Source organism: Hemiscyllium ocellatum, chromosome 3 (genome assembly GCF_020745735.1).
Source record: "Hemiscyllium ocellatum isolate sHemOce1 chromosome 3, sHemOce1.pat.X.cur, whole genome shotgun sequence".
Classification (NCBI taxonomy): domain Eukaryota; kingdom Metazoa; phylum Chordata; class Chondrichthyes; order Orectolobiformes; family Hemiscylliidae; genus Hemiscyllium; species Hemiscyllium ocellatum.
In genome coordinates this window covers 22,952,764-22,980,238 of record NC_083403.1, presented here as the reverse complement: position 1 = coordinate 22,980,238, position 27,475 = coordinate 22,952,764, and the positions used below count along the sequence as shown (strand labels likewise).

The window sequence follows — 27,475 nt, the reverse complement described above, 5'->3', positions numbered from 1 at the left end:
GATGTAGTTTAATTTAGATAAATGCGAGGTGCTGCATTTTGGGAAAGCAAATCTTAGCAGGACTTATACACTTAATGGTAAGATCGAGTTCTTTGAGAAGGTGACTAAGGAAGTGGACGAGGGTAAAGCAGTAGATGTTGTGTATATGGATTTTAGTAAGGCGTTCGATAAGGTTCCCCATGGTAGGCTAATGCTAAAACTACGGAGGTATGGCATTGAGGATACATTAGAGGTTTGGATTAGGAATTGGCTGGCTGGAAGGAGACAAAGGGTAGTAGTTGATGGACTATGTTCATCTTGGAGTGCAGTTACTAATGGTGTACCACAAGGATCTGTTTTGGGACCATTGCTTTTTGTTATCTTTATAAATGATCTAGAGGAAGGGCTTGAAAGCTGGGTGAGCAAGTTTGCGGATGACACAAAAGTCAGTGGAGTTGTGGATAGTGAGGAAGGAAGTGGTAGGTTACAGCGGGATATAGATAAGTTGCAGAGCTGGGCAGAAATGTGGCAAATGGAATTCAATGTAGCTAAGTGTGAAGTCATTCACTTTGGTAGGAGTAACAAGAAGATGGATTACTGGGCTAATGGTAGGCTACTTGGTAGTGTGGATGAGCAGAGGGATCTTGGTGTCCATGTACACAGATCTCTGAAAGTTGCCACCCAGGTAAGTAGTGCTGTGAGGAAGGCATATGGTGTACTGGGCTTTATTGGTAGAGGAATTGAGTTCCGGAGTCCTGAGGTCATGTTGCAACTGTATAAGACTCTGGTGCGGCCTCATCTGGAGTATTGTGTGCAGTTTTGGTCGCCATACTATAGGAAGGATGTGGAGGCATTGGAACGAGTGCAGAGGAGGTTTACCAGGATGTTGCCTGGAATGGTAGGAAAATCTTATGAGGAAAGGCTGAGGCACTTGGGGCTGTTCTCATTGGAGAAGAGAAGGTTTAGGGGAGATTTGATAGAGGTGTATAAGATGATTAGGGGTTTAGATAGGGTCGACACTGAGAACCTTTTACCGCTAATGGAGTCAGGTGTTACTAGGGGACACAGCTTTAAATTAAGGGGTGGTAGGTATAGGACAGATGTTAGGGGTAGATTCTTTACACAGCGGGTTGTGAGTTCATGGAATGCCCTGCCAGTAGCAGTGGTGAACTCTCCTTCTTTATGGTCATTTAAGCAGGCATTGGATAGGCATTTGGAAGTTATTGGGCTAGTGTAGGTTAGGTAGGATTCGGTCGGTGCAACATCGAGGGCCGAAGGGCCTGTACTGCGCTGTATCTTTCTATGTTCTATGTTCTATCCTAGGGAGTGTTGCTGAACAAAGAGACCTTGGAGTGCAGGTTCATAGCTCCTTGAAAGTGGAGTTGCGGGTGGATAGGATAATGAAGAAGGCGTTTGGTATGCTTTCTTTTATTGGTCAGAGTATTGAGTACAAGAGTTGGGAGATCATGTTGCGGCTGTACATGACATTGGTTAGGAGTATTGAATGCGATTCTGGTCTCCTTCCTATCAGAAAGATGTTGTGAAACTTGAAAGGGTTCAGAAAAGATTTACAAGGATGTTGCCAGGGTTGGAGGATTTGAGCTATTGGGAGAGGCGAGACAGGCTGGGACTGTTTTCTCTGGAGCGTCGGAAGTTGAGGGGTGACTTTATACAGGTTTACAAAATCATAAGGGGCAAGGATAGAATAAATAGATAAAGTCTTCCAGAACTAGAGGGCATAGGTTTAGGGTTAAAGGGGAAACATATAAAAGAGACTAAGGGGTAACATTTTCACACAGAGGGTGGTACAATTGCCAAATTTAAAAGGTATTTGGATGGGCATATGAATAGGAATGGTTTGGAGGGATAATATGGGCCGGGTGCTGACAGGTGGGACTAGATTGGGTTGGGATGGGATATCTGGTCGGCATGGACATGCTGTACATCTCTATGACTCTAAATTGGTGAGATTGGTTGTTTGAAATATGATGATGCATTTGCCCTCATGAATCCACAAAAAGAAAACTAAAATGCTTTGCATTTTAATCATTCATTTTTAAATTATTTTCAACTGCCAGACAATTTGTATAAATGTCTCCCTTTCTAAATATTATCTAATTAACCTATTCAACAATTTTATTACATACTTCTGGAGCAGGTAAGATTTGAAACCAGGCCTTCTGGCTCCTTTCAGATTTTTAATCTATTTTCTAATCAACTTGCTCAGCGGTGTTATTACACATTTCTGAAGCAGGTTGGACTTAAATCTGCAACTCTGGAGGGGCATTTTAACACTTATGGACCGATTTAGAGCTTTAAGACTCTGCTAGTGAGATGTCCAGGTCAGTACTACTCCTTGAAGCAGAGGCCTAGGTTTGACTTGCACTCACTCCAGAGACTTATAAAATCATACAGCACCGAAACAGGACTTTCGGCCCAACTTGTGCATGACAACCAGGTTTCCTAAACTGAACCAGTCCTGTTTGCCTGTATTTGGCCCATATCCTTCTAAACCTTTCCTATCCATGTAACTGTCCAAATGTCTTTTAAAGCTGAAAATGTGTTGCTGGTTAAAGCACAGCAGGTCAGGCAGCATCCAAGGAACAGGAAATTCGACGTTTCGGACCAGAGCCCTTCATCAGGAATGAGGAGAGTGTGCCAGGCAGGCTAAGATAAAAGGTAGGGGGGAGGGGCGATGGAGATGTGATAGGTAGAAGGAGGTCAAGGTGAGGGTGATAAGCTGGAGTGGGGTGGGGGCGGAGAGGTCAGGAAGAAGATTGCAGGTTAGGAGGGTGGTGCTGAGTTCGAGGGAACCGATTGAGACACGGTGGGGGGAGGGGAAATGAGGAAACTGGAGAAATCGGAGTTCATCCCTTGTGGTTGGAGGGTTCCCAGGCGGAAGATGAGGCGCTCTTCCTCCAACCGTCGTGTTGTTGTGTTCTGCCGATGGAGGAGTCCAAGGACCTGCATGTCCTCGGTGGATGGGAGGGAGAGTTAAAGTGTTGAGCCACGGGGTGATTGGGTTGGGACGCCCGGACCAACCAACCCAACCACCCCGTGGCTCAACACTTTAACTCTCCCTCCCATCCACCGAGGACATGCAGGTCCTTGGACTCCTCCATCGGCAGAACACAACAACACGACGGTTGGAGGAAGAGCGCCTCATCTTCCGCCTGGGAACCCTCCAACCACAAGGGATGAACTCCGATTTCTCCAGTTTCCTCATTTCCCCTCCCCCCACCTTGTCTCAATCGGTTCCCTCGAACTCAGCACCACCCTCCTAACCTGCAATCTTCTTCCTGACCTCTCCGCCCCCACCCCACTCCAGCCTATCACCCTCACCTTGACCTCCTTCCACCTATCACATCTCCATCGCCCCTCCCCCAAGTCATTCCTCCCTACCTTTTATCTTAGACTGCCTGGCACACTCTCCTCATTCCTGATGAAGGGCTCTGGCCCGAAACGTCGAATTTCCTGTTCCTTGGATGCTGCCTGACCTGCTGTGCTTTAACCAGCAACACATTTTCAGCTCTGATCTCCAGCATCTGCAGACCTCACTTTTTACTCAAGTGTCTTTTAAATGTATTTGACCTGCCTCTGCCACTTCCTTACATATATGCGATAACATCTCTGAACAGATTAATTAGAAAGTGTCTATCTCCAGCTCTTCCATTTGGCAACTTGACTGAAAATGTAGCCTTAGTCTATAAATTCTCATGTCATTAATTGGGAGTCATGATGTTAGTCAACTAATTGATCCTCAGTCCAATAATCCCTCATATTGTATATGGTTTAGTTTTTAGAATATTATGAGGAACAACCAATTGTACTGCCAGACTCCACCCTCAATTACTGTCCGGATGAAACCTGTGAGATCAAGATCAAGCCAGCAAAGGAAAAGGACAAAATTAAAGCAGTCATGTGTACAAAAAGCTCAGAAAATGCATGGAAAGAATACTAATGTTATTTCAAAATCCAAGCATACGAGAGGACCTTGTCTCATTATTCAGCGGCAAGAAATGGCGGCTTTCTTCAAACTATTTGGTATGTACTAAAGACCAGAAGAATATCATACTCAGTAGAATAATTTATGAGGGAAAAAAAAGGACTTTGGAGTAGAAATGCTTTTGCATGCAGCCAGCAGTCTGGATGAAAGTTGCACTCAAATTTGGCCTTGTTCTCTAAATTAAATTAGTTGCTCCAGTTACCACCCAAACCTATCTGTCATACTGCAGAATGTAAAGTCTATAATGAATCACTACAATTGGGCAATATTTTGGAATTTAGTTATCATTTTCTTGCATTATAAAATATTCCATAGTGCATTTACAATTGGAATAGTGCCAAGGTTCAGATGCTTTTCCAGCCACCTGACTGGGTAAACAGGGCTTTGATTTAAAATTCCATCCAAAAGATGGTACTTATAATAGTACAGTATTCACTCAATACTGTACTTGAGTATTAGTTTGATTGTTTGTGCTGAAGTCTTGGAATAGGTTATGGCTTCCTTCTCCGAAGCAAACGTGTTATGAACTGTCTCACAAGTTGCATTAGTGTACAGTTACCAGTTTCTTACTAAATTAAGTAGTCTGTCTGAATTATTTAAAATACTTTTAACTTTGCCCACTTAATGTGTAAAAGAACAGCTTAATTCTAAAAATCCCATTGAAGGATCATACACCGGTGCAAGTAACAGAAATTCACCATGCTAATTAATTTGGTCTGGGGGCCTTGGCTTGGCTATTGTTTTGGGCAGAATTAATCTCAGCATACTTTTTAAACCAACCCGTTGGATCATTAAAAACTTGATCTATGCAAAACTTAATTTGTGCTTGAAATTTAACAGATTTTTGCACTGAGTTGATATTTGCAAATTGCACTTGAAAAACCATGGCAGATTAGCAGAAAATCTATCCTTTGATGGGGTAGTTTGCCAAATCTTGCCAAATGTGACACAGACCCATAATAATATGGGAATGGGAGATTGCCTCTTTCCAGATTTACACCACTATTTTCAATACCTTTTTGAGCATAGAGTCATAGAATCACTACAGTGTAAAAAGAGACCATTTGGCCCATTGGGTCTGTACCAATCCTCTGAAGAGCCAGCCCCAGCCCCAGCCCCACCCTATTCCTATTTCACATTTACCGTAGTTAACATACCCAGCCTGCATATCCCTTGATATTATGGGACAATTTAGCATGGTCAATCAACCTATTCTGCATGTCATTGGAGTATGGGAGGAAATGGCAGCGTGTGCTGTGGAATCTTACTGACTACACTAGCAATTTAACAAGCACTTAGGAGATCCAAAATGATGAAATGACTATTTTGTTTTGCATTGGCATCAAGATATTACAATGAAGAGTATTTAAGGTTTTAAAAAAAGGAGGTATTTACTGTATACAGAAAAGTTCTTGATTGCTAAGGAGATCAAGTTTACAGGGAGTAACTAGGAGAATAGGGTTGAAAAGCGTAACAGCCATGATTGAATGGCGCAGCAGACTTATGGCCCTAATTTCTGTTGTTATGACTTATGGTCTTATGGACTTGTGGTTAACATTGGGTTGAGAAATCCCTTGTCTCTGTGCTCTTTCTTCCCATTAACTATCCTCTCTGCAAAGACAGAGCCTACCAGGGAGGGTTTATTCAAATCCTCAGTTGCCCTCCTTCACCATTGAGCTCCCCTGTTCAACACCCTCCTTCACCATTGTCACTTGCCTCTGAATGTTCCATTACACCAGGTTCCACTTTAAAATGCAACCATCTTGTGCACTGTAATTATTCCTTAGTCAGTGAAGTATGCATTTTTACCATTCCTTAGGTAAAGAAAAGAGATCCTCTAAATTTGTAATATTTGTTTTGAGACTGGTTTAAAATTTCTACTTGTCATCGCATATTGTTAAGAGTTTTTGTTAATTTTGTTCTGGATTATCTTGAATTACAATGATTTGTAAGCAATAAGGGCATCAAAGGTAGAAGAGCACTTATGCTAGTTCAGCTAAACAGACTGATGTTTGGACAATTTATTTAATGATTATTTAAAAAGACAAGCAGGACTGCTATTTCTGTGTGGGAAGACTAAGAATTAAAACTATAAACTTATTCAACAGAATCTTGCAGCCAGCAAACTTTACAGTGATTGACATAACAATTTATGGGTCACACCTATCCCATAATCTGTTGGGGAGGCAACTAGATGGTATCAAAATTAATTGATTCAACATTCGAATGTGTAATCCTTTAAATATATTCCTAACAATTAAATAATAATGTAAGTAAATATATTAAACATGAAAAATTTTGTTTATAGCATTAAATTTTGTTTTGCTTTCTGTGCTTCATAGATGATGACTTAATACAAGACTTCCTGTGGATGGATTGTTGCTGTAAGGTCTCTGACAAGGTACAGTATTTATAATCCCTGATCAATCCAATCTCATTCTTGAAGTTGGAATCATAAAGTAAGATAATGCTGCATAATCATTTCTGTGTATGTTTAGTGCAGTAAAAGGTAAATCTAGAGCAGATATCAAAATATTCCCCTCTCACTGAACAATCAATAATTAGAATTGACTTCCAGATAGAGTATTGGTGATGCAAATCCCAGATCATTTGAAGAAATAGTTTGGACAGTGTAGTGTTTTTCTTCATGAATGTGAATTTAAATGGACTAAATTATATTCCTCATCTGAATTATATTGTATATCAGTATTGTGGCATCATAGAGTCATAGAGTGTACAGCATGGAAACAAACCCTTCGGTCCAACCTGTCCATGTCGACTAGATATCCCAACCCAAGCTAGTCCCAACTGCCAGCACCCGGCCCATATCCATAAGACCATAAGACATAGGAGTGGAAGTAAGGCCATTCGGCCCATCGACTCCACTCCGCCATTCGGCCCATCGACTCCACTCCGCCATTCACATGGCTGATGGGCATTTCAACTCCACTTACCAGCATTCTCCCCGTAGCCCTTTATTCCTTGTGACATCAAGAATTTATCAATCTCTGCCTTGAAGACATTTAGCATCCTGGCCTCCACTGCACTCTGCGGCAATGAATTCCACAGGCCCACCACTCTCTGGCTGAAGAAATGTCTCCGCATTTCTGTTCTGAATTTACTCCCTCCATGGGTCTTAGTCTCTTCGCCTAACAGAAACAATTTCCTAGCGTCCACCCTTTCCAAGCCATGTATTATCTTGTATGTTTCTATTAAATCTCCCCTTAATCTTATAAACTCTAATGAATACAATCCCAGGATCCTCAGCCGTTCCTCGTATGTTAGACCTACCATTCCAGGGATCATCTGTGTGAATCTCCGCTGGACACGTTCCAGTGCCAGTATGTCCTTCCTGAGGTGTGGGGACCAAAACTGGACACAGTACTCCAAATGGGGCCTAACCAGAGCTTTATAAAGTCTCAGTAGCACAACAGTGCTTTTATATTCCAACCCTCTTGAGATAAATTACAACATTGCATTCGCTTTCTTAAACACGGACTCAACCTGCATTTTTACCTTTTAGAGTATCCTCGACTAGCACTCCCAGATCCCTTTGTACTTTGGCTTTACGAATTTTCTCACCGTTTAGAAAGTAGTCTACGCTTTTATTCTTTTTTCCAAAGTGCAAGACCTCACATTTGCTCACATTGAATTCCATCAGCCATTTCCTGGACCACTCTCCCAAACTGTCTAGATCTTTCTGCAGCCTCCCCACTTCCTCAGTACTACCTGCCTGTCCACCTAACTTCGTATCATCGGCAAACTTTGCTAGAATGCCCCCAGTCCCTTCATCCAGATCATTAATATATAACGTGAACAGCTGTGGCCCCAACACTGAACCCTGCGGGACACCGCTTGTCACCAGCTGCCATTCTGAAAAAGAACCTTTTATCCCAACTCTCTGCCTTCTGTCAGACAGCCAATCCTCAATCCATACCAGTAGCTCACTTCGAACACCATGGGCTCTCACCTTGCTCAGCAGCCTCCCGTGTGGTACCATACCAAACGCCTTCTTCACTATCCTATCTACCTGCGACTCCACCATCAAGGAGCTATGAACCTGCACTCCAAAGTCTCTTTGTTCAGCAAGTGGAGGACCCAGCACCGATCCTTGTGGCACTCCAATGGTCACAGGCCTCCAGTCTGAAAAACAACCCTCCACCACCACCCTCTGTCTTCTACCTTTGAACCAGTTCTGTATCCAAATGGCTAGTTCTCCCTGTATTCTATGAGATCTAACCTTGTTAATCAGTCTCTCATGGGCAACCTTGTTGAATGCCTTACTGAAGTCCATATAGATCACATCTGCTGCTCTGCCCTCATCAATCCTCTTTGTTACTACTTCAAAAGACTCCATCAAGTTTGAGACATAATTTCCCGCACAGAAAGCCAAGTTGACTATCCCTCATCAGTCCTTACCTTTCCAAATACATGTACATCCTGCCCCTCAGGATTCTCTCCAACAACTTGCCCACCACCGATGTCAGGCTCACTGGTCTGTAGTTCCCTGGCTTGTCCTTACCACTGAAGTTAAAGGTTGAATCTGGGAGAAGCAAGATGACCTCCAGGACTTTGCTACATTTACAGACCCATTTTTCTTATCACATTACTTATTTTTCAGCAATAGCTTTTCAGGGAGTGAAGCATTGCATTGCTGCATTTGTCATTGTTCTCAGTGCTATTAAAACAAAGCCCTCCTTTAGTGAGAGTTGACTCCACTGATGCCAGGGTGTAGTAACAGAACTGTAAACATATTAGTTTCTATATTGTGTTTAATTTTTATGAATAGTAATGCATATGTTTTAATTTTCTCAGTATCTTTTAGCAATGACATTTGTTTATTTCAAGAGAGCTGGTTTTGAAATAAGCGAACAAACGAGAATGAATTTCTTTGTTGCTTTGTAAGTATAGCTGCATTTTTCCCTGCATATAATAGGCCTTATTTATTTGAGTCTAAAATAAAAATAATTGTATTGAGGATTTGGTTTAACATTTTGATTATATGGCACACGATACCCTGTCAAAAAGTCTGAGTACTGTTCCACAAAGAAAGAGAGAAATAGACAGTTAATCTTTAGTTTATAGCAATGTATTCATGAGGAAGGAATGATGGATGAGACATTGCGATTTCTTTGTGATATCGCAAATACTACTTGGGATCTTTATCATCTAATAGGTATAATGTACTTCTGTTTAACATCTTAACATAAAAACTAGAAGCAGAAATAGGCAATTCAGTCCCTTGGCCTCAACTCGTTTCCTGCTGGCTCTCCGTAACCCTTCAATCCATTATTAATTAAAAATCTGTCTATCTCCTCCATGAATTTGCCTAATGTCCTGGCATCTACCACACTCTGGGTTAGTGAATTCCTTGATCAAGTATCTTGTCTGATATCTTGCAGAAAAAAACACAGTAAGATGTGTTTTCCAATATCAAATAATGTCTCCCGATGGATAGTAAAAAATGAGGTCTGCAGATGCTGGAGATCACAGCTGCAAATGTGTTGCTGGTCAAAGCACAGCAGGTTAGGCAGCATCTCAGGAATAGAGAATTCGACGTTTCGAGCATAAGCCCTTCATCAGGAATAAGAGAGAGAGAGCCAAGCCGGCTGAGATAAAAGGTAGGGAGGAGGGACTAGGGGGAGGGGCGATGGAGGTGGGATAGGTGGAAGGAGGTCAAGGTGAGGGTGATAGGCCGGAGTGGGGTGGGGGCGGAGAGGTCAGGAAGAGGATTGCAGGTTAGGAGGGCGGTGCTGAGTTGAGGGAACCGACTGAGACAAGGTGGGGGGAGGGGAAATGAGGAAGCTGGAGAAATCTGAATTCATACCTTGTGGTTGGAGGGTTCCCAGGCGGAAGATGAGGCGCTCCTCCTCCAGCCGTCGTGTAGTTGTGTTCTGCCGGTGGAGGAGTCCAAGGACCTGCATGTCCTCGGTGGAGTGGGAGGGGGAGTTAAAGTGTTGAGCCACGGGGTGATTGGGTTGGTTGGTTCGGGCGGCCCAGAGGTGTTCTCTGAAGCGTTCCGCAAGTAAGCGGCCTGTCTCACCAATATAGAGGAGGCCACATCGGGTGCAGCGGATGCAATAGATGATGTGTGTGGAGGTACAGGTGAACTTGTGGCGGATATGGAAGGATCCCTTGGGGCCTTGGAGGGAAGTGAGTGTGGAGGTGTGGGCGCAAGTTTTACATTTCCTGCGGTTGCAGGGGAAGGTGCCGGGGTGGAGGTTGGGTTGGTGGGGGGTGTGGATCTGACAAGGGAGTCACGAAGGGAGTGGTCCTTGCGGAACGCTGATAGGGGAGGGGAGGGAAATATATCCTTGGTGGTGGGGTCCGTTTGGAGGTGGCGGAAATGGCGGCGGATAATACGTTGTATGCGCAGGTTGGTGGGGTGGTAGGTGAGAACCAGTGGGGTTCTGTCTTGGTGGCGGTTGGAGGAGCGGGGCTTTCTGTCTTGGTGGCGGTTGGAATTCTCTATTCCTGAGATGCTGCCTAACCTGCTGTGCTTTGACCAGCAACACATTCCCGATGGATAGTAGTTTGTCACAAAAGTTTGGTTTACTTCAGTTTTTTTTTGTAAAGTCATGAGTTTCAGTTCTCACCACAGGTGAGTTATAAGGATGTTAAGTGTTCATAATTTTCATATTGTTGCATTAGTATTTTGGTTTGCCAACAAACATCTTTTCTCATTGAATAGAAAGTGTTTTACATGAATGGAAGTTAAATCTGCAGTACATAAAGAAAACTAGTTAGCTGTTGAGAGTGATTTTTTTAAACATCATCCATGGATTAACGACCGTTGAATAAATATTTCTATTTCATTGGTTTCATTAGCACAATTTTTTCACCTGTGTAGTCTAAGAGTGAGCTTTCAAGATATTTAAATGAAAAAGAATATTCTGATGCACATGTCAGTAATACTTAATTTGCTATCATAATTGATTCCTTGATACTGAAGATGTAATTCTAAATTTGACAACCTGAGGAAAATCTGAGTTGAGGTGGGTGGTTTTATTGGCAGTAAATCCATTTTCAAGTTCTGATAAAATGATTTGATGCCAAGGAAACAAAATTCTAAATCAGTTATAAAGTCATAGAGATGCACAGCATAGAAACAGACCCTTCCGTTCAACACCTCAATGCCGAACAGATATCCTTAAGTAATCTCGTCCCATTTGCTAGCACTTGGCCCATATCCCCCTAAACTCTTCCTATTCATATACCCATCCAGATGCCATTTAAAAAATAATTGTACCAGCCTGTACCACTTTCAGTGGTAGCTCAGTCCATACATGCACCACCCTTTTGCATCCCTTTTAAATCTTTCCCCTCTCACCCTAAACTTATGCCCTCTAGTTTTGGACTAAAAAAGACCTTGTATATTTACCGTATTCATGTCCCGTCTAACTTTTTAAACCTATAAGTCACCCTTCAGTCTTCAACACTTCCAGAGAAAACACCCCCAGCCAATTCAACCTCTTCCTATAGCTCAAACCCTCCAATACTGGCAACATCCTTGGGAATCTTTGTTGAACTCTTTCAAGTTCACAACATCCTATGGGAGGTAGACCAGAATTACACACAATATTCCAAAAATGGTTCTGCAAGAAATGATTCAAGTAATTAGTTATTAAAGCTGTGCTGATTGGAGTTTTGAAAATTATTTTCACTGGTAGAATTTTCAATATGTCAAATAAAATTTTGTAGAGTTTTATATACCCCTATTTCTCATTGAAAATGTTAAAATGCTTTCAACTTTTATAATGCTGCTTACAAAATCAAAATATATACATAAACAAAAACACCTCTCTGTAAGTATCTGCTGATTTTGTCCTTCTTGCATATTGCTGTCTGTGTTCTGACTTGTATTCATTGAGTCCGAATAGCGTGGAAGCAGGCCATTCGGTCTGTTGAGTCCATATCAATCCTCCAAAGAGCATCCCACCAAGACCAACCCCATCACTGGCATCCTGAAATTCCCATGGCTAATCCACCTAGCCTGCACATTCCTGGACAATATGGGCAATTTAGCATGGCCAATCCACCTAATCTGCATTTCTTTGGACTGTGGGCAGAAACTAGAGCACCCAAAAGAAATGCACGCAGATACGAGGGAGAATATATACACTCCACACAGTCACCCGAAGGTGGAATCGAACCTGGGTCCCTGGTGCCATGAGGCAGCAGTGCTAATTACTCAGCCACAACACTGTCCGTACTCAGGATCCGTATTCAGGATACCTCCACCAAATACATCTTCTCCTCTGCCTTCTGGCACCTTCCCATGCAATTGCAGGTCTGACATTTGTCCCTTTACATCCTCCAATCTAGTCTATTGCATTCAGGCTCACAATGCAGTATTAGTAAATCCAAGTGCAGGCTGACTCACTGCTTTTCAAAACATCTCTGCTCTGTCCATAAGAATGGCCCCCAGCTTTCCAATTGCTTACCGTTTCAATGCACCATTTCATTCTCATGTTGATATTTCTGCTGTGGTGTTCCAGTGGAGCCCAATAAAAGTTGCAGGAAGAACACCTCATTTTCCATTTGGGCAACGTGCAGCCTAATTTTTCCACTTGTGTTCTTTGCAGCCTAGAGCATTCAACGTTGAAGTCAATAATATTGTTTTGATGCCCCCCCCAGAGTTTTGTTTGTATAGTAGAGCTGCCCTAGTTTTTGTTACTAATGCCTACTCTTCATCTGTATTTCTCTTCTACTGCCTTTAGCACTCTCTTTTGGATTTTGCTGGATCTTTCTGATTGCAGTTGCTGACCTTTTTCTACAACACAGAAACAATCATGTTTCCAGACCTCTGAATTCTGAATAAGAGTCATATTAGATTTGAAACTTCAACTCTTCCTTTCTCCATAAATGCTGTCAGTCCTGCTGAGTTTTTCTGGCACTTTTGTTATTGATTTTTTTTTAAATTTTGGTGTCACTAGCATCAGCAACCAAAGATTTGGTTCTGGAATGTCCTCCGTAAAATATTGATCACTGTATCCGAAATGGCCAAGTAGTGAAAAATAAAACATGAGAATACAGTAACCGTTGCACATTTTATAAGCATTTATTTATTGAGAGACACATTACAAATTCCAATAGACCCAGTTTCATTTACATCTATATATGTAAATAGGAGCAAAGGTGACCCCCCGCCCCCGTTAATACCCATCACCTGAATATAATTAATGTGCAATTAGCATCTAGCACTCATTGCATCTTACCTCCTATAAGATCCTTCCAAAAATTTATTAATCTGAAAAACATTCGGTTGGGAGGTCCTGTTGTGGCTGTACAGGACATTAGTTGAGCCACTTTTGAAAAATTGCCTGCAGTTCTGGTCTCCTTCCTGTCAGAAGGATGTTGTGAAACTTGAAAAGATTCAGAAAAGGTTTACAAGAATCTTGCCAGGGTTGGAGGACTTGAGGTATAGGGAGAGGCTGAATTGGCTGTATCTGTTTTCCCTGGAGCGTCGGAGGCTGAGGAGTGACCTTATAGAAGTTTATAAAATCATGAGGGGCATGGATAGGATAAACAGATAAGGTCTTTTCTCTAGGGTGGGGAATCATGAACTAGAGGGCATAGGTTCAGGGTGAGAGGGGAAAGATATAAAAGAGACCTAAGGGGCAATGTTTTCACACAGAGGGTGGTGCATGTATGGAATGAGATTTCAGAGGAAGTGGTGGAGGCTGCTACCATTACAGTATTTAAAAGGCATCCAGGTGGGTATATAAATAGGAAGGGTTTAGAGGGATTTGGGACAAGTGCTGGCAAATGGGACTGGATTAGGTTACAATATCTGGTCGGCATGGACGAGTTGGACCGAAGGGTCTGTTTCTGTGGTGTACGTCTCTATGACTATGACTCTATCTCTTTGTCCTTAGCAGACGTAGTGTCAAATTTTGTTTAATAATATTTCTGTGAAGTGCCATAATACGTTTTACCATATTAGCATTGACTAAGTACTATTGATATAAATGCAGTGTGTTCATACTGTTGTGGTTATGAAAATTTTTTTTCCTAAAAGTGGACATTATATTTCTCCCCTTTTAATGTGTAATTTTGAGCCAGTTTTGATTTTTATGTTTTCTACTAACTTTTTCAACTCACCATCTCACATAAACTTCTATTCCATTCTCCTTCAAAGCTTGCTTAAGGCATCTTAAAATGCCTCTTTGCTGTTCAGCTCATTTATTCTGTTTGCAGACAAGTTCCATATTCTAACAACTCGATTAAAGAAGTTTAAATTAGTGACAGAATTTTCTTCTGTTTCTTCACGCCAAGCACTATTGTAACCAAGAGTGAAACTAAACCCGAAGGTTAGATTAGTGTAGATTAGATTAGATTTCCCACAGTGTGGAAACAGGCCATTTTGGCTCAACAAGTCCAAACCGACCTTTCGAAGAGTCACCCATGCAGATCCATTTCCCTCTGACTAATGAACATAACACTATGGGCAATTTAGCATAGCCAATTCACCTGACCTGTGCATCTTTGGACTGGGAGGAAACCGGAGCACCCAGAGAAAACCCATGCACACACAAGAATATGCAAACTCCACAGAGACAGTCACCCGAGGCTGGAATCGAACCCGGGTCCCTGGTGCGTGAGGCAGCAGTGCTAACCACTGAGCCACCGTGACGCCCCACGCCACCGTGTTGTTGGTAAACGGGGCATCCCTTGGGTAACACAGCATCTAAAAGACAAATAAATCCAACAACTGCCAAAATTTACTGAGATTGAAAGATACACATTAAATATTAATCCATGAAAGACAGAAAATATTGGACATACACTGCTTAAGGAGTGATACTGGTTAATGTTCAGTTGGAGATGATGAGACATTGGAGGAGAAGTAAGTCATTCACTCCATCTGTTCTGCTCCGATATATGTTGAGTTTGTGGCTAACTTGGTAATCCTCAACTCCACTTTCCTACTTTTGCCCGTAACTCTTGATTGCGTCACTGATTAAAAATCTGCCAATCTCAGTTTTTAATATCTTTAATAACTCAGCCTCAATAACCCTCTGCTGTAAAGAATTCCACAGGTTCACTGCCTCAGAAGAAAGTCCTCCACATCTCTGATTTAAAATGGTGACTGTTTTTTTCTGAGAGTATGCCCTTTGGTCTTAGACCCTATCACAGGGAAAGACAAACATACTGCAATCTGCCCTTTTAGGTCCCTTGAGAATGTATTGTTTTAATAAGAATACTTCTCATTCTTCCAAACTGTAATGACTGCAAGCTACTCAACCTCTCCTCTAAAGACTATATCCATGATCAGCCTAGTGAACCTCCTCTGGAGTGCTTACAATGCCAGCATATCTTTCCTTGGTTAAGGGGACTAAAACTGTTCACAGTATTCCAGCTGTAATCTGACTAGTACCTTGTATAGTTCTAGCAAAAGCTCCCTACCCTTATATTCCATTCTCTTTGAAATAAAGGCTTAAATTCCATTTGCTATTCCTGTTACCTGCTGAGCTGGATACTAACTTTTTGTGATTCATGGATAAGAACACACAAATTCCTCTGTGCAATAGCTTTCCTCAAACTTTCTCCATTTATTCTTCTATTCTTCCACATTTTTCCACATTGTATTTCATCTACCAGGTCTCACAATTTCTGTTTCCCTCTGTATATACTGTGTCATTCTCACCACTTGCCTTCCCACCCATTTCTGTGTCATCTGCAAACTTTGCTCACTTGCTTCATCCAAGTCATTATTATATAAATAATTGTGGCATTCCCTCAGTTACAGGTGCCATCCTGAAAATGCCTCCCTATACTTACTTCCTGACTTCTTTTAGTTGGCTTGCTCTCTATTCATGTTCATGGATACCGTCAACACCTTGGGCTATTATATTATTAGATAGCCTAACGTGGTATCTTATCAAATGCCTCTGAATCCTAAATATATTACATCCACTGTTTCCCCTTTATCTTGCTTGTTACTTTCTCAAAGATTTCCAATTTGTTAAACATGATTTTCCCTTTGTGAAGCCATGCTGACTCTGATCATGTTCTGTAATTTTATAATAGACTCTGGTATTTGACTCTGACTCTAACCTACCTATAATGACCTACTTTTCTTTTTCCCTTTCAAAATAAAGTTGTCACATTGGCAGTTTTTTCAATCCTCAGCAACTTGAACAGACTCTAAGAATTTTTGGAAGATTACACTCAGTATATCCATTATCTCTGTATCTACATTTTAATATTCTAGGATATATCTCATCAGGTCCAAGTGACTTTTTCTCCATTTATTTCCCTGGTTCACTTTCTTTAGTGATAACCTATTATTTATTTTGCTCCTACTTTTGCCGCTTGATTGTTTAGCCCTTTTAGAATGTTATTAATGTCTTCTATTGTGAAGATTGATGCAAAATGTTTATTCAACTCCTTTGCTATTTCCTTATGGTTATTATTTCCACAGCCTTGTTCTCGAAGGAACCTACATGAAATTTGGCCACTGTCTTGATCAGGCACTTTCAGCACTAACTTAATTGTGGGGAAAGCTTTTCACAAGAGTCCTATCTGATCTACTACCAAATTTTTAGGGACAATTGGAAATGATTGATAAGTGCTAATTCAGCCAGTTATGCCGATATCTTGTGATTGAATACTGAGATAATGTTTTACGTCCACGCTAATGTGTCCCCCACACCACACCATCCATCCAACCTGCTCCAGGAGGCTGACTTAAATTCCACTTTGTGAAAGGCAAATCACTTCAAGTGAAAATGACTGAAGAATGAGAATGGAAGAATTTAGCAGCAAAGTTGAATGAATCTAAAGCTTTCACACTTCCGTAAATGTCACCTTGAACATAATATAATTGAGATCAAGTGTAAGGAAAATCATATAATAAAAAGACTAAAAGTGGCTTTTCCTCAGAAGACAATCAGAGCATTTTGATAGATGCATTCTCTATGGCAGCTCATCTACCAATTGGTTGACAAATTGACTCCAATCAGCACTCTCCTCTCCGATCATATACATGTATTTTCCCTTTAAATTTGCACTTTTGTGAATTGTTGTTAAGCAATATTTTGCTATGTTCTGAACACAATTTATTATTGAGTGTCTCTGGGAACACTAACGTGTTTTCCTAATCAAAACCTAAGGTAATGAAGGAAAATTAGGATCAGATCATTTTATACATGATGACTCTACTTTGCATCATGCATATTTGAAAACGTTTCTGCCCATATTTTTTAGATACTTAGCTAATACCATGGAGGAGGATGAAGAGGAATACAAATATGAAATTTTCCCATGGGCTCTTGGAAAAAAGTGGAAGAAATTATTTCCAGATTTCTTAAAGCAACGAGATCAGCTTTGGGCAAAAATCAGCTTTAGGGCAGCTGTGAGCAAACGCTGTTGTGAGGAGGTAAGAATGACCATATTAATATCCATTATGTCACTGTAATCTGTAACTTCTGTATAATTCATGTAAAATAACTTGATTAGGTATTCTTTCTGCTGCACAAAAGTCAAGAGTAACCACATGGTCAGAGGTGAGGAAGACTGAGACAGAGTGAGTAACTGGAAGTTCAACATAGTGGGAGAATGACATTCTTTTATTAAGGGTTACTTACAGAAATAAAATTCCTCAGAGCGAGATGTATTTGGGAGAGAAAGTAAGTTGCAGATTGAGACATTACCTCCACTAAAACCAACAGCAACATGACATTACAATTGTAAGGAAAGCAGCTAATTATATGAAACCTTACAATGGGAGTCAGAGAGGCAGCAGGATCTGCTAGGGAGCAGCTCAGAGCAGAAAGCTATAAATTGGGGTAAGAAGCTGAACCCCTACACCACTTACCTTGGGAGCCAGAGAATCAGCTCATGCCGAGTTTGAAACAGACCGAGAAAACAAAGTGACGTCACAGAAAATCCGTAAATTAATTGGTTGGCTATAAATTGTGTAAATTAGAGATAAAGCATTTTTAATTAACTAACTCTGTTTAAATTTAACTGAGAAAAGTAGGGTGTATATCAGAAGGTAGTATAAGTGACAAAGGGAAGTTAAGTTGAGACTTGAAACAAGACTGTTAAAGACTTAAGGCAAGGACTTTACATTACAGCAAGAGTGTTTGGAGTAAAATATGGTCACTTGCAAAATTAATATTCCTTAAAGGGAGTAACTAACAAGCTTAACCTGAAGTGAAGCCATGGCAGCAGAACTCACATAGTGCAGCAGGGACCATGTGGGAACTCGTATACACTTCAAGAGTCCTGGGGCAAACGTGTTCAGGAAGTTTGTCCAGCTTCAGTTGCGGCTAACCTCATTTTGGAAATGGAGCTGTGGCTGGACTCAGTGTGGAGCACCTGCAATACTGAGAATATCGTGGCTCGCAAGATGTGAGGTAATCACATGGCAGGGAAAGACTAAGTAGGCAGAAAGAGTATTGGTGATCACCAGGCAGAGTAGTGAAAGGCGGGCAATGCAGGAGTCCCCTGTAGCTGTGCCATCTGTAATAGGTATGCTATGTTGGATACTGTTAGGAGGGACAACCTGTCAGATAACAATAGAAGTCATGTCCATAGTACCGTTGGTGTCTCTAGTGCACAAATAGGGATGAAGAATGACAGGGCTGTAGTGATAGAGTATTCAGTTGTAGGGGGAACAAGAAGATATTTCTGTGAGTGCAGAAGAGCCTCCAGAATGTTATGTTGCCTCCCTGATGCCAGGTCAGAGATGGCTGTAAGTAGCCACTGGGCATTTTGAAACGGGAGGCTTAATAGCCAGTGGATGTGGTACCTTCTGGTACAGATGATATAGGTTATTTTAAAAAAGGGACAAAATCCTACAAGCAGAAGATATGAACGTCATAGTGTAAAATCAGAGTTGCAAACAGTGCCACATGCTACTGAGAGTAGAAATAATAGAATATACCAGAGGAATACATGCCTGGAAAAATGGCATAGAAGGGAGAAATTCAGATTCCTGAGACATTGTACTGGTTCCACCTTCCCAGAACCAACGCCAACAAAACAGATTGCATCTGAATAGGACAGGGATTAATGCCCTCCAGGGAAACAAAAGTCTGGAAATCCCAACAGGTGGTCAGCATCAGTGGAGGGAGAGCAAACTAACGATTCAAATTTAGATAATGCTTTATCTAAGCTGATGTGAATTGTGGAGAAAGCAGAATTTATGTAATGGTGTGGGGATGGAGTGCTGGGGGAGAAAGGGTGTTACTTCTGCAGATTGCGATCAAAATGTGAGAATGACAAAACAATGGTGTGTCCAGCTGCCAAATTGGAAAGAACAGACAGTCCCACTGGGGTTGGGGGAGTGGAGAGAGACTGCAACAGGTAAAGCTAGAAGAAAAGGGAGTGAATTCACAATCTGAAGGTGTTGAACTCAATATTAAGTCCAGAAGATTGTAAAGTGCCTAGTTTGAAGGTGAGGTGTTGTTACTCCAGTTTGCACTGTGATTTGCTGGTGCATTGCAGCAGAAAGTGGGCATGTGAGCAGAATGCTATGTTAAAATGAGCGGCTATGGGCTGTGTCATGCTTACACAGGAACCGGAGGTGTTCTGCAAAGTGCTCGTCCAGTCTGTTTGTTTTTTTTCCAGTGTAGCGTAGGCTACATTGGGTGCAGTGAATGCAGTAGACCAGATTGGCGGAGGTACAGATGAAATGCTGTTACACCTTGAAAGACTGTTTTGGTCCTTGGACGGTGAGCTGGGAAGAGGTGAAGGGACATGTGTTGCACCTTCTGCGTTTACATGGGAAGGGGAGTGGTGTTGGTAGCCATCGAGGAATGGACTAATGTATCTTGGAGGGAATGGTCTCTGCAAAATGCAGGTCGACAGAGTGAAGGGAAGATGTGTTTGGTGGTGGTGTTCTGCTGGTGTTGTCTGAAATGGCGGAAGATAATCCTTTGAGTGCAGAAACTGGTGAGATGAAAAGTGAGGATGAGGGAGACCCAATCGCGCCATGATGTCGAATCCAAAACAAAGGTCCTGAATCCAGATAAAGGAAACTGAGGGTTTGGGTACAACTTGACAAAGATGGTTTCAGGAATCTTATGAAAAGGGTTGATAGTAGATGGACAGAGAAGAACATGAATTACAACAATTATTCATTCCTGTCTGATGCAAAAATGAAGAGAAAAATGGCTCTACTGTGGCTTACCAAGTAAATTAGAGGAAGTTTAGATCCAAGGAGGAGACATATAAAATGGCAAGAATAAAAATAGCGAGCCTAAGGATTTGGAGCAAAAGAGGATAAAACACTTCTTTAAGAAACAGATGAGAGTTAGAGTGAGGGAACATCAAAACTGACTATGAAAGCTTTTATAAGCATATGAAGGGAAAAAAGATGGTAAAGACAAATGTTAAGCTTGCAGTCAGAATCCAGGGAAATTATAATAGAGAACCAAGAAATGGCAGAAGAATTAAACATGTACTTTGCTTCTGTCTTCAAAAAAGAGAGCACAAGTAATCTTCCAGAAATATTAGAGAACCAAAGGTCTGGTGAGAGGGCAGAATTGAAGGAAATCAGTATTAGTAAGACCATAATACAAAGGAAATCAATATTGTTAAAAACTGACCATTCATCAGGACATGATAATCTACATCCCAGAGTATTAAACAAAGTGGTTCTGAAAATATTGGATGCATTGGGTAATCATCATGCAAAATTCGATAGTTTCTAAAAATTGGAGGGTGACAGTTGTTACCCTAAAATTTATATTAAAAAAGGAGGGAAAGTAAATAGAATTACAGATCAATAGTGGGGAAAATATTATTATAAAATATCTGATAACAGGCATTTGGAAACCATTAAAGGGATTGGTCCAAACCAGCATGGATCTATGAAAGGCAAATCATACTTCACAAATCTACATAAGGTTTTTTTGAGGATCTAAATTGTAGAATAGATAAAGGAGAACCAGTGCATGTAGTATATTTTGATTTTCAGAAGGCTTTTGGTCAGATGTTATCAAAATTAAAGCATGTGGGATAAAGGGTAATATATTAGTTTGCATTGAGAGTTAATTGACAGACAGGAAACAGAGTGGGAATAATTGGATCTTTTCCTGGGTGGCAGGCTAGTGGTGACTAGTGGTGTATCCTAAGAATCAGTGCTTGGGCCCCAACTATTAATGGCAAATAAAAATGTACTGCTCCCAGTGCAACATTTCCCAGTTCACTGATCACACAAAACTGGTCAGAGATGTGAGGAGGTCCCAAGGAACCTTCAAGGTGATTTGGACAAGTTGAGTGAGTGGACAAAAACATAAGAGATACTGTACAAAGTGGAAAACCGTAAAGTTATACAGTTCATTGTTTTTTTAAAAAAGTATTATTTAACTGGTGATATATTGGGAGATGTGCATGTATAAAAGGATCTAAGTCCTCGTACACTAATCATTGAAAGTAGACAGGCAGATACAACAAGCAGTTAGAAATGCAAATGGTCTTGCCTTCATTGCAAGTTCAGAAGCAGGGATAAAACAAATAACAATGGATGCTGGAAACCAACAAAAACAGAAATTGCTAGAAAAACTCAGCAGGTCTAGCAGCATCTGTGCAGAGAAAGCAGCATTAATGTTTCAAGTCGAGTGACGCTTCTTCAGAATTTAGAACTGTTATGATGAAGAGTCATTGGACTCAAAATGTTAATGCTGTTTTCTCATGAGAAGGCTTGTCTCACTGCAGTTAAACAGAGCCTTAGTGAGACCAAATCTGGTATATTGTGTGCAGTTTCAATCTCCCTACCTAAGAAAGGACATACTTGCCATACAGGGAGTGCAGCAAAAATTTACTTTGCTGATATTGAGGATGGCAGCTATCCTGGTCCTTTGTCCCAAGCAAATGTACCTAGTTTTCTATCTAAATTAAGACCACCAGACTAACTTCTGGGATAAAAGCATTGTTGGAAAACAATTTCTTAACACACCTAATTGTGCAACATGTTTTGTTTAAGTACTTTGCATATTGAAATGTTCAACATGCTCTTTCATTTCTTGTCAGGAGCATTAATTTATGTCCATAGCTCTTAATGGGTGGTACAGTGGCTCAGTGGTTTGCACTGCTGCCTCGCAACGCTAGGGACGCAGGTTTGATTCCAGTCGGGTGACTGTCTGTCTGGAGTTTGCACATTCTCCCCATGTCTGTGTGGGTTTCCTCCAGGTACTTCACTTTCCTCCCACAGTCCAAAGGTGTGCAGGTTAGGTGGATTGGCCATGCTAAATTGCCATTCAATCCAGGGATGTGCAGGCTAGATGGGTTAGTGGTGGGAACTGCAGAGTTACAGAAGTAGGGTAAGCGGGGGAGGTGGGGAGGGGGGTTTGGTGGGGGGGGGGTGTTGGGTTTGGTGGGATGCTGTTCGGAGGATTGATGTAGATTCAACTGGCTGAAGGAAACCTACGCTGTAGGATTTCTATGACAAATTCATATCCAAAATCATACTTCTGTAGGAGTTTAAGAGGAACGGAGAAGAGGACTATCACAGGGAAGTATCTCTTCGCAACCAGTTGCTTTCCAGCATTGTCTGCGTTCTTCAAGAAGGTCATCCACCCTACATAAAACTCTTGTTGGACCAAATCTGAGCAATCTGTTAGGTTCTGGGCATCACAGAATGTATACTGTGAAAATATACTGCACAGAAAGCCAGAACAATTCATTGGCTAAAAGGGTTAAGTCATGAGGGAACCTGCATATATTAGGTTTGCCATCCCTCCACAAGTAAAGAAAATTATTAGGTGATGTAACTACAATTAGTAAGCTGATTAAAGGATTTGGTATTATAGATTGTGGTATCCCTGCTGATGTTAATACTGGACAGATCAGATCCCAGAGAGAGGAGCTTGATAGACAATTGTTTTATTTTCATTCTTATTTACTGTGGAGTTCAATAACTGAACACCATCATGAGTCTGCCAATATGCTTTTAACAAAAGAACAGAAATGTTTATGCACAAAAAAAGACCAGAACTAGTGCAACAATCTCTTTACAAACATCAAAGATCGATTCATCCCCATTACTCCTCTTATGGATAATCATACGGCTGCCTTAATTTATACAGAAAACCACGTATGTTTGTTTGCGACAAGGGACCAGGATAGCTTGTGTGTTCAAATCATTCCTAATCATTTTCTTATTTTGATGTTCTCAATTCAATGGGAATTTTTACAACCTGTAATAGATTACTTACTTTCGGTGCAATTTTATTTAGTCTCATCCAAGTACTATCTCCAACTTTATTGAGCCAAAGGGCTTGTTCTATGCTCTACGTTCTAAATGCTGGTTTGGCTGTTAACACCTACAACCCATGAAAGAAAAAAAACCCAACATTTCTATAACAGTTAAAGTCATGGAGAGGTACAGCATGGAAACAGATGCTTTGGTCCAACTCATCCATGCAGACCAGATATCCTAACCTAATCTAGTCCTATTTGTCAGCATTTGGCCCATATCCTTCTAAATGTTTCCTATTCATATACACATCCAAATGCCTTTTAAATGTTGTAATTGTGCCGGCCTTCACAACTTCCTCTGGCAGCTCATTCTATATATAAACTACCCTCTGCATGAAAATGTTGCCTCTTAGGTCCCTTCTAAATTTTTCCCTTCTCACCCTAAATCTGTGCCCTCTTCTTCTGGACTCCCGCAGCCCAGGTTAAAGATCTTGTCTATTTACCCTATCCATGTCCGTCATGATTTTACAAACCTACCCAGATAAACATGCTGGACACCTTTACTTTAAGGACAATGTTTAAAAAAAGCAGACGATGTGGTTTACAAAAGGCAAAGAGAGTACTTTTGGAAACTAATGAGGAGAAAGTTAGCAAAAGTAGATGTAACGGTTGTGATACATGACCTCTGACTGTTTTCCGATACGGGCATAGAACATAGAAAAATACAGCGCAGTACAGGCCCTTCAGCCCTCGGTGTTGCGCCGATCCAAGCCCACCTATTCTACACTAGCCCACTATCCTCCATATGTCTATCCAATGCCCGTTTAAATGCCCGTAAAGAGGGAGAGTCCACCACTGCTACTTCCATGAACTCACAACTCGCTGAGTAAAGAATCTACCCCTAACATCTGTCCTATACCTACCACCCCTTAATTTAAAGCTATGCCTCCTCGTAATAGCTGACTCCATACGTGGAAAAAGGTTCTCATGGTCAACCCTATCTAAACCCCTAATCATCTTGTACATCTCTATCAAGTCACCCCTAAACCTTCTTTTCTCCAATGAAAACAGCCCCAAGTGCCTCGGCTTTTCCTCATACGATCTTCCTACCATACCAGGCAACATCCTTGTAAACCTCCTCTGCATCCGTTCCAGTGCCTCCACATCCTTCCTATAGTATGGCAACCAAAACTGCACACAAAACTCCAGGTGCGGCCGCACCAGAGTCTTATGCAACTGCAACGTGACCTCAGGACTCCGGCACTCAGTTCCTCTACCAATAAAAGCCAGTACGCCATATGCCTTCTTCACAGCACTATTTACCTGGGTGGCAACTTTCAGAGATCTGTGTACATGGACACCAAGATCCCTTTGCTCATCCACACTATCAAGTATCTGACCATTAGCCCAGTACCCCATCTTCTTGTTACTCTTACCAAAGTGAATCACTTCACACTTAGCTACATTGAACTCCATTTGCCATCTTTCTTCCCAGCTCTGCAGCTTATCTGTATCCTGCTGTAACCTGCCACATCCTTCCTCACTGTCAACAACTCCACCAACTTTCGTATCATCCGCAAACTTGCTCACCCAGCCTTCTAGCCCCTCCTCCAGGTCATTTATAAAAATGACAAACAGCAATGGTCCCAAAACAGATCCTTGCGGAACACTGCTGGTAAACTGCACTCCAAGATGAACCTTTACCATCAACTACTATCCTCTGTCTTCTTCCAGCCAGCCAATTCCTAATCCAACCCTCCAACTCACTATCAATGCCATACCTCCGTATTTTTTGCAGTAGCCTACCATGGGGAACCTTATCAAATGCCTTACTAAAATCCATATACACCACACCTACCGCTTTACCCTCGTCCACCTCCTTAGTCACCTTCTCAAAGAATTCAATAAGGTTTGTGAGGCATGACCTGCCCTTCACAAAACCATGCTGACTATCTTTGATCACATTATTCCTATCCAGACGTTCATAAACCCTATCCCTTACAATTCTCTCTAAGACTTTGCCCACAACAGAAGTGAGACTCACCGACCTATAGTTACTAGGGTTATCCCTACTCCCCTTCTTGAACAAGGGAACCACATTTGCTATCCTCCAGTCTTCTGGCACTATTCCTGTAGACAACGAGGACATAAAAATCAAGGCCAATGGCTGTGCAATCTCCTCCCTTGCTTCCCAGAGAATCCTAGGATAAATGCCATCAGGCCCAGGGGACTTATCTATTTTCACCCTTTCCAGAATTTCCAACACCTCTTCCCTACATACCTCAAAGCCATCCATTCTAATTAATTGTGACTCAATATTCACATGGCAACAATGTCCTGTTCCTGAGTGAATACTGCTGAAAAGTATTCATTCAGTGTCTCCTCAATTTCTTCAGTTTCCACACGCAACTTCCCACTACTATCTTTGACTGGACCTATTCCTACCCTAGTCATTCTTTTATTCCTGACATATCTATAGGAAGCCTTTGGGTTTTCCCTAATCCTACCAACCAAGGACTTTTCATGTCCCCTCCTTGCTGCTCTTAGCTCTCTCTTTAGATCCTTCCTGGCTACCTTATAACTCTCAATCGCCCTGATTGAACCATCATGCCTCATCTTTACGTAGGTCGCCCTCTTCCCTTTAACAAGGGATTCCAATTCCTTATTAAACCACGGCTCCCTCACACGACCCTTTCCTCCCTGCCTGACAGGTACATACTTATCAAGGACACTCAATAGTTGCTCCTTGAACAAGCTCCACATATCGATTGCACCCTTCCCTTGAAGCCTACTTTTCCAAGCCACGCATTCTAAGTCATGCCTTACCACATCATAATTTCCCTGCCCCCAGCTATAACTCTTGCCCAGTAGTGCACACTTATCCCTCTCCATCACTCGAGTAAAAGTCACCGAATTGTGGTCACTGTCCCCAAAGTGCTCACCTACCTCCAACTCTAACACCTGGCCTGGTTCATTACCCAGAACCAAATCCAGTATGGCCTCACCTCTTGTTGGCCTGTCTACATATTGTGTCAGGAAACCCTCCTGCACACATTGGACAAACACCGACCCATCTAACGTACTTGAGCTATAGCATTCCCAGTCAATATCTGGAAAGTTAAAGTGCCCCATAACAACCACCCGATTACTTTCACTCTTTTCCTGAATCATCCTCGCAATCCTTTCTTCTATGTCTCTAGGACTATTAGGAGGCCTGTAGAAAACTCCTAACGGGGTGACCTCACCTTTCCTATTTCTAAGCTCAGCCCAAACTACCTCAGATGGCGAGGCTTCATCCATCCTCCTTTCCACCGCTGTAACACTATCTTTGACAAGTAATGCCACACCTCCCCCTCTTTTACTCCCACCTCTGACCTTACTAAAACATTGAAACCCTGGAGCCTGCAACAGCCAATCCTGTCCCTGTTCTACCCATGTCTCCGTAATAGCCACAACATCGAAATCCCAGGTACCAACCCACGCAGTAATGCAAACTTTGGGCTACATGCTTATTAGTACTAAATGTACTTGTTGAGGGGCTATTATTTTTATACATAAAACTGACCAAACAGATTGAGGAAGAATTTTCAAATATGTATGATGTCCCATAACCACATCTATAAAGCTTCATATAAGAGAATTTTGTTTCCATAGGTTATGGCAATTGCTCCATCCCATTATATCTGGCAACGGGGAAGGCCATTGCATCACAGTGGTGCTATCAGAAGGTACACGCGAAATGAAGTCAAAATACCTCGGGGTCCATGTGACACACCAGTCCATTGTTCGCTTTGTGGCCAGAAAGATGGTTTCCTCAGCATGCATATATCATCATCATCGTCATCGTCATCGTCATCATCATCATCCTCCTCCTCCTGTGAAAGTTTGATAATAACTAAGAAAGACTTGTATTGTTGTGGTGCTGAGCAGCATTCAGATAACACGGAATTTAATACCTACTATTCCACAACTGGTAAGGATCCCCATTTTCGTGTACTCATTAAAATGTGGAAAGGAATCATAGAATCTGCAGCACAAAAGGAGCTGAGTAGCCTATGGCACTTAAGCCACTATTAGCTCAACATCAAAACCAACTTAGATATGCGTGGAACATGTAGTAAAACGTACCAAAGTGCTTCACACCCAAAGCTCAATTATTAATAATTGACACTAAGCCAGACAAGAAAATATTGGGGTCGAAAAGTATGGCACTGGAAAAACACAGCAGGTCAGGCAGCATCTGAGGAGCAGGAGAGTCAGCATTTCAGGCATAAGCCCTTCATCAGGAATTTCTGAAGGGCTTATGCCCGAAACATTGACTCTTCTGCTTGTCGG

The 27,475-nt window shown here is 41.7% G+C and overlaps 1 protein-coding gene across 1 annotated transcript; it reads left to right on the top strand.

Annotated features, from left to right (window-relative positions):
- The first annotated feature begins 3,788 nt into the window (after nt 1-3,788).
- spdya (speedy/RINGO cell cycle regulator family member A) lies at nt 3,789-27,217 on the top strand. The gene is made up of 5 exons (XM_060854487.1): nt 3,789-4,023; nt 6,328-6,386; nt 8,801-8,886; nt 17,198-17,369; nt 26,795-27,217. The coding sequence occupies exons 1-5, from the start codon at nt 3,789-3,791 to the stop codon at nt 27,215-27,217; spliced, it is 975 nt and encodes a 324-aa protein (XP_060710470.1).
- Nucleotides 27,218-27,475: the final 258 nt, after the last annotated feature.